Genomic DNA, 18930 nt, shown 5'->3' on the forward strand with positions numbered 1-18930 from the left:
AGCTGACTCCATACAGCGTCACGTACCTGCCAAGCCACTGAGAATCATAGTCCGGACAAGAAGACAGATGGGGCACAGTAATCGACCTTTCGGTAACAGGCCCCTAACGATTCTCCCCAATCTTCCGAGGTGGACAAAGAGCTTTAGAGCGGTGAGGCAATGTATTAAAGGTGACTCAGCAAATGGGAGGCCAAAGCTCACTCCCCTCTGGCTCTTGCACCGGGCCTCAAAAGCAAGCAGGGATCAAGGACTGGTCTTGAGTAATTTGACCCTCCACTGATGTAAGTGACAGGAGCTCCTGACGCCACTGAAGGAAAGAGAACAGGCCTTTGATGTGTCCCAGGTCGATGTCAAATCAGCTGCCTGCTCTCTGATCCTCCGATCCTGGGGACCACCCCCATCCCAACCACAAGCATCCAAAGCAGGGGAGAACTTCTGCTGGCTCACCATGCCCACTGGAAGGTTGAGAGAGGTTAGGAAAGCCAGACCTGACATTAAATCAAGCAATCTTTGCGCATTAAAGGGTATAAACTTGACGTGAAATTGGTTATGTTCGAAACCAAGACAACCCACGCTGAAATTGCATTACCGCCTCCTGACCTTTGTGCTGGATTTTATCTATCTATCTATCTATCTATCTATCTATCTATCTATCTATCTGGTGCTGGATTTTATAATGACAAATAAGCAACATCATGCTAAACAAACAAATGTTCTCCCTGGGTGCTGCAAAAGGTTCGCGCACTCTCGGCTGCTCACCAGCAGGTGGGAGGTTCAAATCCAGCCCGAGACACCTTGGGGAAAAGGCTAGGTGCCTACAAAGTCTGCCTAGAAAATCCCAGCCATTGAAAACCTCCACGGGGCATGGTAGTCCTTGGACACTCGTGGGTCGCTCCACTCCGTGGCCACTGGTGTTGCTTCCGGACTAGCCTGAGCAGTATGAGCCGCTAACACAACTCCACGTTTAAAAAGCCAAACACCATTGCCACTGGATCCAGTCTGTCTCAGAGCAGCCCCACAGAGGGCTCCCAAGACTGTGACTCTATGGTGTGAGCAGACAGCCTCACCTTTCTCCTCAGGAGCAGCTGGTGGATTTGAACTGACGAGCTTGAGGAGAGCAGCCCCACAGCGCCACCCGTTCAGTGTTCACGGGTCAGTAGCAGGGAATCTATCCGGGTGGAAGGGTTTTCTTTATGGAAATCAGCCAAGACCACCAGCCTCCATTTACCACTTTGTAGATTGTGTCAGGAAACGGCCTTGAGCTGCATCTGGGCCACATCTTGTTTTGTTCCAGTGCTTTGGTTTGTTTTGAACAAGTAAAATTTGATCGGAAGACAGCAGCCACCCAGATGGATTCACACGTGGTCAATGGCTGCTCTCATGCCACTGCACCAGAGTCGGGGCGGGGCGGGGGAGGGGGCATTACAGCGAAGCTGCCTGCCAGATATCAGAAAGGGAAGCTGAGGGCTCAAAGCAGGGCAGGGTAGAATTATAGAAGCCAGCTGCCTCATCTTTCCCCTTCAGAGCAGCCGGGGGATTGGAACCGCAGACGTTGCTGTTGGCAGCCCAGTTACTAAACCACAACTCCATCCTAGGAAAGGATGTGTGCTTCAAGCATTATGCTCTTTTAAGACCTCCCTGCACGGGCTCAAACTGACAACAGCTACTGAGAAGGTGACCTCAGAACTTAGGGAGCAGTGAGTTCACGCTAAGGAGGTGGGAGAACAGCTAGGTCCTTTCCAGTCACGGTGGCCCTATTTCTGTACAGTGGAAGGAAACCCGGCCTGATCCTGCACCCACCGCATCATCATTGCTTGTCTGGAGACCGCGACGGTGGCCCCAGGAGCAATCCGACCATTAAGGGTCTTATTTTATGCTGAACCTCTCCACCTTACAAGCACAGCGTCCTTCTGAGATCACATGTCCAAGTACTTGAGATGAAGTCCTGCCATCCTTGCTTCTATGGTGAATTCTCACTGCTACTTCTTCCAAGACAGTCTGGGACATATTGACTATTCTTTGCCAATATAACTCACACGCACCAGTTACTTTTTTCGTTTTCTTTATTCCTTGTCCAGCTGTTCCATGCGTATGAGGTGGCGGCTGACTGTACCTGAGTTCTCAAGGTGACATCTTTGCTTTTTAACACTTTAAATTTAGAGGTTTTGCGCAGCAGATTTACACCATGCCATACGTCGTTTGATTGCTGGATGGTTGCTCCCATGAGGATTGATTAGGAATTCAAATATAATTAAATCCTGACAACTTCAACAAAAAAAAATCTTGCCAACTTCAATCATTTGTCTGCTTAGCATGATGTTGCTTATTGGTCCAGTTGTGAGGATTTTCATTTTCTTTATGTTGAGATGTGATCCATACGGAAGGTTCTAGTCTTTGATCTTCATCCAAAGGGCTTCCAATCTTCATCGATATCCGCAAATAAGGTTGTGTCATCTGCCCATCACGGGTTGTTAAGGAGTTTTCCTCCCATCTTGATTTAGTCCAGCTTCTTGGGTTATTTGCATACAATCAGCATACAGATTAAATATATATGGTGAAAAGATACAACCTTGATTTTAAACCAGGGAGTATCACCTGGTTTGGGTCCCATGACGACCTCTTGGGGGACATACACATTCCACATGAGCACAATTGTGTGTCTTAGAGTTCTCGCTCTTCCAGATGTTACCCGTAATTTGTTCAGACTTTGCATAACCAATATAACACAGGTAAACATCTTCCCGATAGTCTCTGCTCTCAGCCCATCTGACGTCAGCAATAATATCCCTCATCCCACATCGTATTCTGAATCTGGCTCAATTGTCTGGCCATTCCCTGTGGCTGTACTGCTGCAACTATTTGAAAAATGATCTTCGGTCTAACTGCATGTGATATTAGTGATCAATCTTGTTTGATAATTTCCACATTTTCTCAGAATACCTCCCTTTGGAACGGACACATACACAGATTCTCCGACTTCCACATTTTGGGCCCTAGATGAATGCACACTTTCATAGTCACAGTTTGTTAAAACATTTTAAATTGCTATTCTGTCAATTCCCGGAGGCCTGGTTTTCACCGGTGCCTGCAAGCTGCTTGGGCTCCCTCCTTCCAACCTGATCATAGTTGATGAAACGCTACCTCCTGAGAACGCGACACATAGGCCATGTTTTTGTTTGTGTTTGTAGAATGACTGTGTATCCTTCTACTTTCTTTTGGTGCTTTCTGATCGTTCAATCCTTTGCCCATAGAATTCTTCAAGGCTGAATTGTCCTTAGTTCTTTCCCCCCTGGCTTTCTAACTGCAGCTCCTTCATTATCATCCTGTGCCTTTCAAGCCTCCCTTTGACATCTTCTGTTCAGGGTTGGCTTCAATGTTTCTTCTACTTGTTTTAGCTGCTCTCCATTCAAGAGGAAGTTTCAGAGTTTCTTTTCACTGTCCTGTTTAGTCTTTTGTTTTAATTTTGTGTCTTTTTAATCCCCCTTTGCTTTCTTTATGTATGATGTCCTCCCGAAACCTGCCAGTCTTTGGTCGTTAGCATTCAGTGTGTCAGGTCTATTCTGGAGATGGTCTTTAAACACAGGTGGGGTATACTAAAGGTTGTCCACTCCTGACAACATGTATATGTGTCCAAAGCAGGCGTCACCGTTCTCGCTTCTAAGGAGCACTCCTCACCCTCCATCCCCCAGTCCTCTTTCCTCTGTTCTTTGGAACAATCTGGAGGCAGGTCCACTTGTCCCCATGGCCACCTCCGTTTTCTGGGCCCAAGTTTCCCACTGAAGGCGAGTGGAGATATCCCAGAGTGGAACTCATGGGCTTTGGCGGTTACACGGGAGGTGAAGGTCCCCCACACCCCAGTCCACCAGCAACATGGTGTCCCCTCACTGCAGTGACTCCCTCACCCCTCCTCCGAGGCACAGAGTAAATGTTTACTGAAGGGGGAGAGTGCGGCATAGACAGGCTGCAGGTGGTTGAGGCTAGGTTGGCAGGGGCCCTGCACAGCTGAGCAAAGGTGGGGGCTCTGCCCTCCTACCGCCTGGACGTTGCTTCCAGACATCTGTGTGAGCCCAGTGATGATGTCTGGATACACCTCTTGGCTGGGGGTAGAAATTGGGGATGGAGAACCTGCAGGGCTAACTCTAGGCTCCTCTGTCCCCTTCCAGACGCTCCCTGCTCAGGCTGGCCTCAGTCAGATGAGAGACTGGTGCTGCATCTTCATTCCTAGTTTGTCATTGGATGCTATTTTGGAGGAGGGGGAGGCAGATCGCCAAACCTTTCTTCTGAGACACCTCTGGGTGGGCTCCAACTGCCAACCTTTGAGGGAGCCGCCGAGGGCATGAACGGTTTACCACCCCCAGAGCCCTGAGAAGCGCACATGCCGTTGCTATCAGCCTGATTTATAGCAACCCATGTGTACAGAGTACAGGCGCATAAGAGGATTTACATTCTTTTATTTAAAAAAAAAGGTTGTTGAGCATACACAGAGCAAGAACACACCAACTCACACTTCTGCATGGACTGTTCCTGTGATTTCCATCCTTAAGTGCGGTTGCTGTCTCTGTGGTCTACAAAACAGGGTTGGTCTTGCAAAACTCTGTCCTGTGATTTCCAGCATCCTGGTCCAAACCCAGGCCATCCTTACCAGCTCCTGAGCCTGCCTTTGTCCAACGTTCAGGCTCCAGTCCCCAGTACTAACCCACGGTGCGTGTTCACTGCAGGCTTGATCGGTTGCAGATTGAAGAAGTTGGTGGAATGGTTCGACTTCTTCCTCATTGCCCTTAGGGATGGGTACATACATTTGAGTCATAGTGGCATGGGCTGGTCTTCCTCGCAGGGGTACGGGTGTTGTCCTATCACCGATAGCCTTGCACTGCAGCTAGATCTTGAAATGTTTTTTTGACGATGAATGCAACATCATCCCTTGTCAATCTGTCCCTCCCTGGGTAGGGGACTGTAGGATTCAAAAAGGCTAAGACCAGCCCATTTCAGCTCACGGATCCTCTAGCGTCCCTTTTCATTGTGGACTCTTTTTGCTTGTTTGTTTATTATTTTTAAAGATGCATGTTTATTTAGCTTTCTGACTGTGCTTGGGCCTTTGACACTTTCACAATGATGTTCTGTTCCTTCCTAAGGAAAGCACATGTGTGAGTCGGGGTGGACTAGAGAAACAAATTCATGGACACTCATATGCGTATAAGAGAGAGCTTTCTATACAAGAGCAATTGTATATTGAGAAAACATCCAGATCAAGTCCATAAATCTGATATTAGCCCATATGTCTGATACTAGTCCATAAATTCCTCTTCAGACTCACTCAGCCATGTAATGATGCAGAATGCAGGAAGATCACAGGCCAGTGGGTGGAAGGTCTTGTGGATCCAGTGGTGGTGGAAGCATCTCAGCCCTGGTGCGGGTCCCCACGTGGCTCCTCCAGCTCTCTGACTGTCTCAACAGCAGGAAAGGGAAGGTAGAGAGAGAGGGTCTGGCCTCCAGTGAGCTATTTATCTCCATCCTGCCTCCAAATGAGGTCATCAAGCTGCGACCTGATCGACAGGCTACACTCTACCCCTCCGCTCAAGTTGACAGGAGATGATGTAGCTGCCGCAGCACCCTTGAACCTGTCTTGGACACTTGTAGCACATCTGGAACCACCAGAGGCCCTGATGGTGTGGTTTTTTTTGTTTGGGACCACCTCACGAGAACTTTAGCTCTCACAGCACGGGCTCAGGTCAGCCTCGTGTTGTTAGAGGCTGTATGGTAGGGCAGCCTGCGCTGGGAGGTCAGAAGCTGAACCGTTTTTGAACGCCTCTATGCTGCGTCCCTGGAAGAGCGTCAGCTCTCCGTTTTCCTCGATGCACACTTCGCACATTCCACGTTCTGTCACAGCTGGTCCGTTGTCTCATTGTGAGTCCTGCCACATCAGCACATGAAGGCCCTGAAAGCTTCATCCCATCCATGGAATTAAGGTTGACTCTAGAGAGACAAACTGCACTGGGAGGAGGGGTGAGGGAGTCACTGCAGTGAGGGGACACCATGTTGCTGGTGGACTAGGGTGTGGGGGACCCTCACCTCCCGTGGAACTACCAAAGCCCATGAGTTCCATTCTGGGCTATCTCCACTGTCCTTCCTCAGTGGGAAACTTGGACCCAGACAACTGAGGTAGCCATGAGGACAAGTGGACCTGCCTCCAGATTGTCCCAAAGAACAGAGGAAAGAGGACTAGGGGGTGGAGGCGGGGAGGTTCAAACCAGAGCTCTGTTCTTGGGGCCTCAGTTTCCCCATCTGTCTGCTGGGGTCATCACTCTGTCAAGGGTTAGCAAACTCAGCAGGAAGCAGGACCAATGTTCAAGGTGAAGGCCCCGAGGTCAGATCTACTCTAGTTCTGCTCTGCCACTGGCTGGCCGAGAGGCCTGGGACAGTTCTTTAACTGTCCTGGGCGCTCCTATCCCAGCCGCCTGTGTCAAAGCCAGCTGGAGTCTGGGGGGTTCTGGGAGGGCTTCCTGGAAGAGGAAGAAACTAGACTGGGAAATCACCTTTGGTACCTTCTTGCCCTTGGTCACTATGTCTCATCTGGAAAGTGGGGTAGCCGATGCATGACGCTTGGGGTTACGTCTAGCCCCGGCAATCTGTTTTTCTGTGTGAAAAATAAATCAATAAAAAGGAGAGGCGGAGCGTGGGTGTGGGACATTTTGAGAGGCAGATACCAGAGGGCAATGCAGGTGGGGACAGCCAGGGGCCAAGGTCACAAGGCCTGGGAGAAGGGCTGCCACGTGGAGGAGGGGAGCTGATAAGGTTAGTTCCCTGGGCAGGGGGTGAGGCAGCTCCATGGAGGAAGATGTGGGGGCTGGGGGTGAGCCAGAGGAAGGCCAGGGCCCAGAGGCCCTCGGGTGAATGTCATGGACCGTGGCCATCACAGTCAGGCTTTCAGACTTAGCTGTGTGTTTGGCGGGGGAGGGTGCTCGGTGTCATAGCCCCTGCCATCAGCCCCACTTTCCCAGCATTCGGGGGGACAGAGCCAAGACCAAGGCCCCGCTCCCAGTTCTCAGGTGGTGACAACGAGAAGGCCCCTGAGCAAAGGCTGCCCAGGATGCAAGCCATCCTCTGGTACCTGTCATTGTTCCCATTTCACAGACAGGGAGACTGAGGCTCGGGGTAGGCACTGGGACTTCTCTTGGCTACATAGTAGATACCTGATCCTTTAGGATTCCAACCGCCCCCCCCACACACACACTTGTGCCTTTTGCCGCAGAGGCCTATGCTCCTTCCACCCAAAAGACAAGCTCTGTGCTTTACAGCACCCCCAGGGCTCCAAGCCCCCCAACCCCCACCCTCAGCCCCTGCTCCTAGCCCCTTCTAAGTGAGAATTCACTTCAGCCACCCTGCACTCAAGCTGCTCTTGGCTTCTTCAGAGCAAGGTTCCAGGGCAGAGCTCAGAGTCCCCTCCCTGGGGTCCCAGAGAGCACCTGCCCTTGGCACACAGCCATGGCTCTGCCCCCTACTTGCTAGTGGTCTGTGCAAGTCACTCCCCTCTCTGGAGCCTGGCAGCGTCCCCTGGCAACATGAGGTCCCAGCCTCTGGGCTAGGTACTTTCAGGGGTGGGTCTAGCTCCCCTCCACCAGGAAGGCCCCGAGGTCAGGGGTGGGACTTGCTTGTTTTAAATACTTGTGTCCAGCACGTCCTAGGCCTCTTATCCCCTGATCTTCCCAACAGGAAACTCCTTCCAGGTCAACTATGGTAAGTACCCCCGGGACCATGGGTACTGTAACCGTCCGAGAGCCACCAGTGATACCTGGGTGGCGGGCCTCCAGTCACAGTCTCACCCTATTTCCTTTTCTCCCTAGACGACCTACAGTGACAAGGGCGTGAAGGTGAGCAGAAGGGGCCACCCACGTCGGGGCTGGGGACTGACAGGGCCAGGGAGGCCAGAGTGGCAGCCGCCAGCGGAGAAGAGCAGTGACCTTGACCCCGGAAAGTCCATGCACACTCACTCCTCAAGTTTATCCCAGCTGTTCCCTCCTAAAACACGGGGACCACCTCTTCCACACCTGCCCATCTCTGTAACCTGCCTGGAAGTCCTTTCTGGGGTCTAACTGAAATCTCTGTGGCTGCAGCTGAAAGCTGTTTCCTGCTCTGGACCCAAGCCAGGCCTCCTTCCAAACCCCCCAGGGAGGAGCTGCTTTGGGGCCTCAGCCTGTCTGGCTTCTACTGAATTCTGGGGGTTGGGTTAAGCTAAGTGAAGTGCCTGGAGGCCTCCTCCCCACACTTTCACTTTTGGGGACCACGTGGCAGCATTCAAGCCCACCCCCCTCTCCCTCCACAGCCTGAGAGAGGCCGATTCCTGAACTTTCACTCTGTGACCTTCTGGGTTGGCAATGCTAAACAGGTAGGTGGGCTGGGGTGGGGGGTGGCGGAGGTTGGTGAGCAGAGGGTCGGTAGAGGGCCTGTTGGACCAATCAGGCCTCTGGCCAGGACCATGATTGACCCCCCCTGGGAGGGGAGGGTCAGGGCCAGTCCTGAGAGTGTCCCCCAAGAGAGAGACCCAGAGAAGCTTTGGGTCCTAATTACGCAATCGGAATCGTGGGTCCAGCAGGAAGGCAGAGAGGCCCCATTTCCCCATGGCAGGGTTTCTGTGCCTGGAGCCACAAGACAGACTGGCTGAGCTGGGACCCTGGGGCTGTCAGCCAGGGACCTCCAGCTGCCCCCTACCCCTGTCCCTCACGAATCGGCCTTAACTCTGATTCAGGCTGCATCCTTCTACTGCAACAAGATGGGCTTTGAACCACTCGCCTACAAGGGGCTGGAGACTGGCTCCCGAGAGGTGGTCAGTCATGTGATCAAGCATGGGAAGGTGAGCCCCCCTACTGCTGCCCCCCCACACACACACACTGGGACACCTCACCACTGTCCAGGAGATGGGTCCCTTGGGCTCTACAGGGGGCCTGGTCAGGTCCGTCCACCTCCTGGGCCTGGCCCAGCACTGGCTGCACATGCTCAGGGCGACCTACAAGAAACCGAGGACACCATCGCAGACTGTCGGGCAGGCCCTTGTCCAGGGGACCCTGGAGTTTTTCCCAAGGACAGGCCTGACACAGCAGTTCCCCTGGGGACACCGGTCGGGTTTGCCCAGGGAGATAGTCCCCATCTGCGCCAAAGGAAGGGCTCAAGCCCACGTTCCAGGGGGCCTACATGGCTGAGAAGGAGCCGTCTGGCCTTTTGCCCCAGCAAGGGTGTCTCAGGAGCCCTGATGGCTCAGTGGATCAGCAATAGGCTGCTAACTGCAAGGTCAGCAGTTCAAACCCACCAGCTGTCCCAGGGAACAAAGTTGAGGCACACAGCCTTGCTGACCTGTCCGATCAGGCCACTATGAGTTGGAATTGATTCAACAGCAGTGGGTGTTGTGGGGGTACCGCAGGGGTGGGCAGGGAGGAGGAGATGTGGGTGCAGCTCCCCAGATGCAGCTGTGTGACCACTTTCTCCTCCATGGCTCAGATTGTGTTTGCCCTGGTCTCGGCCCTCAACCCCTGGAATAAAGGTGAGGGGGTCCCAGGGGTGGGGCATCGTGTGATCGGTGGGATCAGGGCCCGGGAGGAGCTGGAACCCCCAGGCTGAGAGCAAAGGCATGGGGGCATGGACTCCAGTGCCCCCCACCTTTGCCGGCCACAGAGATGGGCGACCACTTGGTGAAACATGGGGACAGCGTGAAGGACATCGCCTTCGAGGTGGAAGACTGTGACTACATCGTTCAGGTGCAGCCCTGGAACCCCCTGGGGGACAAACAGCAGGGCTGGGCCTACCCTCTGCTGGCCATGGGGACCCCAACTAGAGGGTAGTTTGCGAGACCCTGGCATCCATGGGGAGAGTCCACGTGGTGCCCACCCCTGACACCAAGCCTCAGGGTCTGCGCCTGTGAAAGGGGCTGGCCACAGCACCCTCCTCTTGGAGATCACATTACAAGGTGACTGCTGGGTTCAAGGGACAGAAGGGAGGTTCAGAGGGTGGGTTCCAGAGACAGGCTGCCCCAGCCTAGATCTTACTAGCCGTGGGTTGCATTGGGCAAGTGGCTTAACTCCGCTCAGGCTCAGGCTCAGGCTCGCCATTGATCAGATCAAATGGAGACGAGGCTAGAACCTGGCTGGGAGGGTGAGTGAGAGGAACACCACAGAGGAACAGCGCAGCACCACCACACAAAGGCAGGAGGTTCGGCAATGCACCGGGCACACACAGGCACAGGGCAGACCTCAAAAACACTGCAGGTTTAGGTCTAGGCCGCCTCAGTCAGGTGCCTGCCGCCAAGAAAGCAGTCCCCAGACGGGCAGGTTTCCCGAGTGCCTAGAACGGTTACATGGACCCTGGACTGTGGTCTGTGGAGCATCCAACGGAACCGGGTAATGAAAAAGGTGGGGAGACTGGGAGTCCTCCAAATGGGACACAGAGACAGGCTGCTGGGAAATGACACCCCTGACCTTTCCTGTGTCAACGCGAGCAACGCGTCACCCGGGGATGCTCACGCCAGGCCAACTCCTGTCCACTCTTCGTATCCAGCCACCCTGTTGACAGACTGAGAACCTGAGGCCCGCAGCAAGGAAGGGCCACAGACACCCAGACCTCTGACACATCCCACGGCTACCCTGAGTCGGGGCCTTAGTCTCCCTACCTGCCTGATGGGCACGAGGCGTGGGTATTGAGGGCAACGGTGGAAGCTAGTAGGGTACCTGTCTGGGCTGGGGGAACAAGAGAGCACCAGGCAGGAGTGGCAGACCAGGGCTGAGTTCCGACCCTCACTGCCGCCTCCATTTCATCCCCTGTCCCCCCACCTCCCCACACACCAGAAAGCCCGGGAGCGGGGCGCCAAGATCGTGCGGGAGCCCTGGGTGGAGCAGGACAAGTTTGGGAAGGTGAAGTTTGCCATTCTGCAGACGGTGAGTGGGCTTGGGGCCCCCACCCCCAGAGCTGTCTCCTTCCTCCCCTGTCACTTAACTCTACTCCCTCATCTAAGCCTGGTGCCCCAAGCACAGGCGGGTCCCTGCTACAATGCCTGGCTGGGGGATGTGGGAACCACAGATTCCTTCCCCCACCCTATCGCTCCTTCCTCCTGGGGGTCGGGGGTTGGGTCAGCTTTGGGCAGGGGCTTTGGAGAAAGGAGACCTAAACCAAAGGGGGCTGGTGACTGCCATATCCCATACCAGCTGAGTGACAATGGACCAGTCATGTCACTTCTCTGGGACTCTCTTTCAAAGACCCAGGCTGCAGTGACCTTTCTGAGCCTCGGTTTCTGCACCCATAAACCCGGCACAGCGCCTCACTGGACCTAGATGAAAAGCAAAACACACCCACTGCCACATAGAGTCGATTCGGACTCATCACAACCTCGTAGGGCAGAGGAGATCTGCTCCACAGGGTGTCCCAGACGGAGGCACGGGCAGCTTCATCTGGTGGGCTTGAACCCTCAGCCTTGTGATCCGCAGCCTAATACTTAACCCGCTGAGCTCCGCATGGCCTAGATCCAAACCCACTGCCGTCAAGTTAGTTCTGACTCCTGGTGACCTGACACAGGGCTCCTGAGGCTGGGAACCTTTACAGGTGCAGACAGCCTCATCTTTCTCCTGCGGAACGGCTGGTGGCTTTGAACTGTCGACCTTACAGCTAGCAGCCCAATGAGTCACCCATCACGCCACCAGGGCTCCTAGATGCTGGGCGAATACTCTTTTCAGCCCCTGGGTTCTCACACAAGAGACCATGGTAGGGCCTGCCTCTTGACGATTAAATCAAAGTGAAAGTCTGCTTAAATGCTGCAGCATAAGCTGATCCCCGGGTGTGCTCACCCACTTGCCATGCAGGCCGCACGTTTTTATTGAGCACCTACTATGTGTTAAGCACTGTAAGGCATTAAAAATCCTTTTGGAGAGGGGAGTGATTGACACGGAGACAAGGCTGCTCGGGTCCTGGAAGGTGGGGGGCCTAGTCCCGGTGGGGATGAGTCCTAGGGGCTGAGGTGGGCTCTGTCTCCCACCCCCAGTATGGAGACACCACACACACCCTGGTGGAGAAGATAAACTACACTGGCCGCTTCCTGCCCGGATTCGAAGCCCCCATCCTCATGGACCCCCTACTTGCCAAACTGTGAGTGCTCTTAGGGCAACAGTGGGGGTCCTGGTTTGTGAGGGAGGAAGGGCAGATAGAAAGCAAGATCCTTTGGCCTCGAGGTATTAATGGGGCAGAGCCTGCGGGGGAGCCTGCAAAGGTCCATGGAGGTGACCAACAGAGACTCTGGAACCAGACACCCTGTGTTCAAATCCCGGGTCTGTCTCTGGGCAGTCATCTAGTCTCAGGCAACTACCTTGCTGGCTCCAGGGCTCAGTTTCTTCCCCTGTACAATGGGACAACACAGTCGGGAAATGTCAGGACACCATGGGAAGGGCTCCAGACCCCCAAGACAAAGTGAGGGCTGCTATAAAGCCAGCCGAGGACACTTGCTTTCCCAAAGCCCAGCACAGTAATGCTGGCCCCAGACTGGAATCTAATGAATGTTTGGGTCAGTGCCTCCCGACCTGTCACCCCAGTCGATTCTGCCTCATAGCCACTCAACCGGGGAGTGCAAGGGGTGGGGGGTGCACCAGGCTCTGTTCCTTAAGAGTTTCTGAGTCGGGACATCGTTATGAGGCAGACGGCAGGACAAAAAGGTAGGAGATGTCCTGAGAATGGCCAACATATGACACAGGCACGGATGGGTTTGGGCTGCCAGGGAAAGCGGCGCCCACAGACTAGCTCACAACAGGGCGGCCACAAACCTCCTGTTGCTAGGAAACACAGCATCTGCAAAGGCAAAATAAAGCGGAGCACACTGCCCCGCCAAGTCAGCCTGTTTGTAGCCTGTGCGAAGGCCCACGAGGGGGCTCCAGAGGTTCGGGAAGAAGGCTGTTATTTTTTCATTCCATTGTCCCACCAACTCTTTGAAGCCCCCTCATAGAGTGGCCACCCCACAGGCAGTGCATGTAAGCATGCACTTGTATGATCACTGGGGTGTCCCTGGACTGTGGGAGGCCCAGGGGTAGACTTCTCCCACCCCATCTCCCACCCCCCACCCCCGCCCACTCCTCTCTCCCAGGCCTACCTGCCATCTCGAGGTTATCGACCACATTGTGGGAAACCAACCTGACCAAGAGATGGCTTCTGCTTCTGACTGGTGAGTCTACAGGGGACCGGTCGGCCCACTTCTGGTCTGGGGACGCAACCATGAGAAAAAGAGAGCAAGGTGGTGTGGGGCTGAGCTTAGATTCATGCTCAGACTGTCCTTGTGGAGACCAGAGGATGGCAGGCTCAAAGGGATATACACATGCGTCCCTTGGAAGAAGCTGCGGAGTCAGGCAAGGGCTGTCACAATCTGGGGTGTTGAGAGGGCTACAGACACACAGACACACACAGACACACACACCTCCCCCCTCCCCCCCAGACAGCACCCTTGTGAAACCTGACACAAACATCCCTCTCCAGAGTCACTTCCTTTCTCCCTGCTGGAGAACCACCATGCTCTGATGGGAATGGCAGTGCCTGTTTGGAGTCTGGGGATGAATTCTGGAAGGTGGAAATCAGGGTGGGAAGGCAGGTCTAGGCTTGGTGCTCAGAACAGGTGTTCCCCCTCGGTCGATTACCCCCACAGGTACCTCAAGAACCTCCAGTTCCACCGCTTCTGGTCCGTGGATGACACGCAGGTACACACGGAATACAGCTCTCTGCGCTCCATCGTGGTGGCCAACTACGAGGAGTCCATCAAGATGCCCATCAACGAGCCGGCGCCAGGCAAGAAGAAATCCCAGATCCAGGTGGGTCTGCTCTGGGTGAGGGCAGGGAAGGGGACAGGTGTGTGGGTGACAGGGTGAGTGACAGTGGTACCCTGGTTTCCTACCCCCAGGAATACGTGGACTACAACGGGGGTGCCGGGGTTCAGCACATCGCCCTCAAGACCCAAGACATCATTACAACAGTAAGAGCCCCACTCCTGGTCCTAATCCCATCTTATCTTGTGTAGCTCGGGAAGGGGCAGCACTGCCACCCACCAGAAGCTCTGACCCACATGTGGGCTGTCCAGGTAGCAGGTGCCCCAGACGCAGGAGGCCTGTGACTTGCTGTGTGTCTTCAGGGGTGCAGTTCATTCTCACCTTGAATGTGAGGTTTATTGGGCTACAGTCAAAGTAGGTCTTTTGAGTCAAATTCAGTGTCCTTAGTTCTAGGGAGTCACTCTTTGGGAAGCCAGGACCTATCTATTCCCCGTGTGGCAGGATAGTCCCTGCCACAAGTGCCCTGGCCTCCGCCAAATTCTAGCCCCACTATGGATTCAATACACAATTCCGGCAACCACTGCCCATGCATCCACCCATCCATTCATACATGCGTACGGAGCACCTATAGTGGCCAGGGGACCCTGGTGACACAGTGGATTAAGTGCTGGGCTGCTAACAGTTTGAACCCACTGGCTGATCTGAAGCAGTCAGCGCCCAGAAAGATGTACAGCCTTGGAAGCTGAGGCAGTTCTGCTCTGCCCTACAAGGTCTCTGAGTAAGGACCCACTTGGCGACTGTAGGTTTCGTTCTTTGTTCTTTGTTTTTATTTTAATATGGTCCGAGGAATATTTCAGGCCCTTGGGATAGAAACATCAGGAAACAAGACGAGCCTTGCTGTCCTTATGAAGATAATAAAATAAGTAATGCATATGATAAACCAGATGGCAGTGAGGTGGAAAATAAAGCAGTAGCTAAGAGGTCCTTAACCAACAGCGAGGTCAGGTTCAAACCTGCCCAGGGGCTGGGGGGGAGAAGGGGCCTGGGAAGACAGCTTGAGAAACCCCCTTGGGTGGCCCCAACTTAAACGTGGTCATCAAGGAAGGCTTAATTGAGGATCCTTGCATATGGAAAGCAGTAAAGAAGACTAGGAAGGAGGGAAAGGTATGAAGGCTGGGGAAACTGCACCTCAGGCTACCTGGAGGAGCAGGGGGTGTGCCCCGAAGGTTCCAAAACAGCAAGAACAATGTGGCTGGCTGCAACTGAGCAAGGGACCCCCACTGGGGAAGGAGATAAAAGCCACGGGAGAGGGACAGATGGGAAAGGCCTTGGCGAAGACTTTGAATTTAACTTGGGGACTGGACACCCCTTCAGGCTCACAGAGGACTGGACTGATCTGGGAGACCTTTCATTCCATCACTCGGGCTGTTGGGTTGGGAATGGCGCCTACACCTCCCCAAGCCTCGGTTGTCCAGCTGTAAAACGGGATAATGGGTTAGCTGCCTGGAAGATTCCCACGTGGACGGAATGAGGCAATACACAGGGAACGCCATTGCCATCTAGGGAGCATCCCAGAAAGGCGATTCCTGGGCTCCTAGTAGGCCCCCTGCGACCAGGGAGGGGCTGGCTCCTGCTACCTGCTGGAGCCAGCCCCAAGGAGAAGGAGGCTGACCCCACCCTGCCCCGAGACAGATCCGGCACTTGAAAGAAAGAGGCATGGAGTTCCTGGCTGTCCCACCCACGTACTACAAGCAACTGCGGGAGAATCTGAAATCGGCAAAGATCCGGGTGAAGGAAAGCATTGACGTCCTGGAGGTGAGCCCAGCGGGCAGGCCCGCGCATGCGCGGCGGGCGAGTCCCGTGCCATCTGGCCTCCCCAATGCAGTCCAGCGTGCGCAAGCACGAGAGGTGGGACTGGGAGCGCCAGGCAGTGGCTATTCAAGGTCACTGCAGACACGGGGCTTGCATTCCAGGCATGGGGACGAGGACAGGCAACAAGCCAACACCGACTTATAACCGGGTTCTTTCCTGGGCCTTCCATCCTAAGGGGGATCGGTTGTTAAGTCAATGCCGAAAGGAAGCGAATCTCTCTCTTCTCCCTTCATGATGACTGCCTTTTATTATCAATATCCTTATAACGCCAATCTGTCTTTGAGATTTTTCACCGTTTCTTATAAACGTACAGCTATATTTCAATACATCTAAAGGGGCATAAAACACAAGAATCAGAAAAAAAATACCCGCAGATGGCTGTCAATAAGAATAAGCTTTATGTAGCTCCACTATGTATGTCTTCAATTGGGGAGAGGGCGACTGCAGGTCAGCATTCAGAGTTAAAATAGGAGCCTGGGTGACTGCTGATGGTAAGGTCAGCAGTTCAAAACCACCAGCCACTCCTTAGGAGAAAGAAAGGCTGTCTATTCTTATAAAGAGTTACAGCCTCAGAAACCTTCCTCTCTCCTAGAAAGTGACTTTGAGTCCCCACTCAAAGTTGACTCTACGGCAGTAAGGACGACAGGGTGTCCAGGGCGAAGAAGCCTCTCGGGAATCTAGTAGAAGAGGCTTCCTGAAGGATTGGGGGAAGGGTGCTCCTGGCAGAGGGAAGAGTCACTGCAAAGGTCCTGAGGCAGGAAGAAGCTCCCTGTGGGCAAAGAACAGGAAGAAGCCCCAACTGGCTGAAGAGTGGTGGTTGAGGAGTTAACTACCAGTCACAGAGGCAGAGGGGGACCACTGCCTCTTGCAGGCTACTTAGCAGTTGGGATTTTGTTCGGCTGAGGTCAAAAGCCATTGGAGGGGGTGGGTAGTTTGATTTGTGTTTAACACTGTTCTTGAGGTAATTAACATAGCAGGTAACTGATATTTTAATTTTATTTTTAATCATTTTATTGGGGGCTCGTACAACTCTTATCATAATCCATCCATACACCCATTATGTCAAGCACATTTGTTGCCATCATCATTCTCAAAACATTTGCTTTCTACTTGAGCCCTTGGTATCAGTTCATTTTTTCTCTCCCTCCCCGCTCCCCCTTCCCTCATGAACCCTTGATAATATACAAATTATATTATTTTGTCATATCTTACATTGTCTGACGTCTCCCTTCACCCACCTCTCTGCTGTCCACCCTCCAGGGAGGAGGTTATATGTAGATCCTTGTTCCCCCCTTTCTACCTCACCCTCCTTCCACCCTCCAGGCATCACCACTCTCAGCACTGGTCCTGAAGGGATCATCTGTCCTGGATTCATAACTGATATTTTTAAAGTGTAGAAATCAGAGGATTAGAGTACTAAGTCATGTAATCATCACCACAAGCACTTTTAGAACATGTTCATCGGGTGTGGTTCCTGGCTTCTCATCCTAAAAATGGCCTCTAAACCCCTCTAAACGATCCCTCAGTGTGCTCTGCCGGCCCCTGGCAATACTCAGCTATCATCTGTCTCCACAGAATGGCCTTGTCTGGAGCCACCCAATGAGGGATCTTTATGTTCTGGCTTTTCTTGAACATGCTTTCAAGGGGTCACCCATGCTGTGGCGTGGATCCGGGCTTTGGTCTTTATTAGGGCTGAGTAATATTCCGTCATATGGATGGATCACATTTGGTTTATCCATGCATCAATGGATGGGTATTGGGGTTGCTTCCACTTTGGGGGCTATGATGAGTGACACTGCTATGAGCCCTGAGCATGTGCGTGCAAGTCTTGTGTGGACACCTTTTCGTTTCCCTTGGGTCCACTGGGATACCCAAGAGTAGACCTGCTGGTGAGGAACTGCCAGACCGTTATCTAAACCAGTAACAAATGGGAATTCCGATGTCCATCAGAAAGCTTCAACTTCAAATGAGGGAGGGATCTGACTTCCACAGTGGGGGCATTTGAGGGTGGCGAGGGAGGGAGCAGGCAGTCCTGGGAGGAGGTACTGAGGTGGTCAGAGAGTGGTAGCAGGGGACGAGTTGGGGGTGTATCTTGCAGTGCCTGGGGTCCCTGAAGAAACCAAGTCCTTTACTGGCTTGCAGGGGTATGACAGGGACCGCTTGGGTGGTCGAAACAATTGCTTCGATCTCTCAGCTGCTAACCAAGGGCTGGGAGAGATTCTATTCCACCCAGAGGTGCGTCAGAGGAAAGAGCCATTGGAAGCCCTGGAGAGCTCAGTTCTTCTCTGACACACATGGGGCCACGCCAAGATCCGGAGATGACTCGGGAGTCCCTGTTCTACTGGGGATGCAGGCACCCCTTTGGACCTTGTAAGGACCCCCCCCCCCCAAAAGATCCCCACATGCACATAATGAGGCAATACACAGAGAACTCCAGCAACATCAAGTGGGCTTTGCAGAAAGGCTATCCCTGGGATCCCAGTAGGACCCAGGAGACCCCCTTCCCTTAGCCCTGCTGCCTTGTCTCTGGTCCAGGAGCTGAAAATCCTGGTGGATTACGACGAGAAGGGCTACCTGCTGCAGATCTTCACCAAGCCCGTACAGGACCGGCCCACGCTCTTCTTGGAAGTCATCCAGCGCCACAACCACCAGGTACGGACCGGACACGAAGAGACCCCAGGGGAACGCAGGGAGCCCCGACACCCCCACCCCACTCCCACTCCTATGAGCCCTCAACAGCTTTACTTCTGCCTTCCCGTTCCAGGGCTTCGGGGCCGGCAACTTCAACGCCCTGTTCAAGGCCTTCGAGGAGGAACAGAAATTGCGCGGAAACCTTACCGACCTGGACGCCAACGGGGTCATGGCCAGCATGTAGGCCCCACCGTCCGGGCTGACCCGCCAGCCAGGCCTGTCCGGCTCCCGGCCGCGTTCCGCGCCCGTGACCCCCACTCCCCCAACCCCTTGAACTTTTGAGAACTCGGCCTCTGCTCACCCTCGGGCTCCCTGGACTCGCAGGCTCCGCCCGCTTTAACCCCGCCCCTTGTTGTAACAGGCCCCTCCCCGTAAGTGGGCGTGTTCCGCATTGGGGCGAGCTGTCAAGCCCGAGTCGGTGCGGAGCAGTGATGGCCTCTGGCCGCCTGGGGCAAGAGGGCAGCCGGAAAGCTGGGGGATGCTGCTAAGAATTCTGAAATCAGGGTCTCGAGGGGCTGGCTTACTCTCTCTCGAAGGAAAGACGGATAATACGAAACAAAGTTGCGGAATTGCTGTTAATAAAAGAAAGCAA

At 53.8% G+C, this 18930-nt stretch overlaps 1 protein-coding gene and 1 long non-coding RNA gene across 2 annotated transcripts; one reads left to right on the top strand and one right to left on the bottom strand.

Annotated features, from left to right (window-relative positions):
- Positions 1-4106: 4106 nt before the first annotated feature.
- On the bottom strand, positions 4107-13826 carry LOC142429412 (uncharacterized). The gene is made up of 3 exons (XR_012780424.1): positions 13662-13826; positions 8900-9001; positions 4107-6634 (listed from the first exon to the last, which is right to left on the bottom strand). It is a non-coding gene; the product is annotated as an uncharacterized LOC142429412 (long non-coding RNA).
- Positions 8744-18860, top strand: HPD (4-hydroxyphenylpyruvate dioxygenase). The gene is made up of 11 exons (XM_075534497.1): positions 8744-8848; positions 9490-9532; positions 9664-9746; positions 10830-10919; positions 12017-12120; positions 13106-13183; positions 13658-13820; positions 13910-13981; positions 15468-15590; positions 18183-18299; positions 18412-18860. Exons 1-11 carry the CDS (start codon positions 8768-8770, stop codon positions 18520-18522), a joined length of 1065 nt encoding a protein of 354 aa, XP_075390612.1. The 5' UTR covers positions 8744-8767; the 3' UTR covers positions 18523-18860.
- Positions 18861-18930: the final 70 nt, after the last annotated feature.

Source organism: Tenrec ecaudatus, chromosome 16, assembly GCF_050624435.1.
Source record: "Tenrec ecaudatus isolate mTenEca1 chromosome 16, mTenEca1.hap1, whole genome shotgun sequence".
NCBI classification, from domain to species: Eukaryota; Metazoa; Chordata; class Mammalia; order Afrosoricida; family Tenrecidae; genus Tenrec; species Tenrec ecaudatus.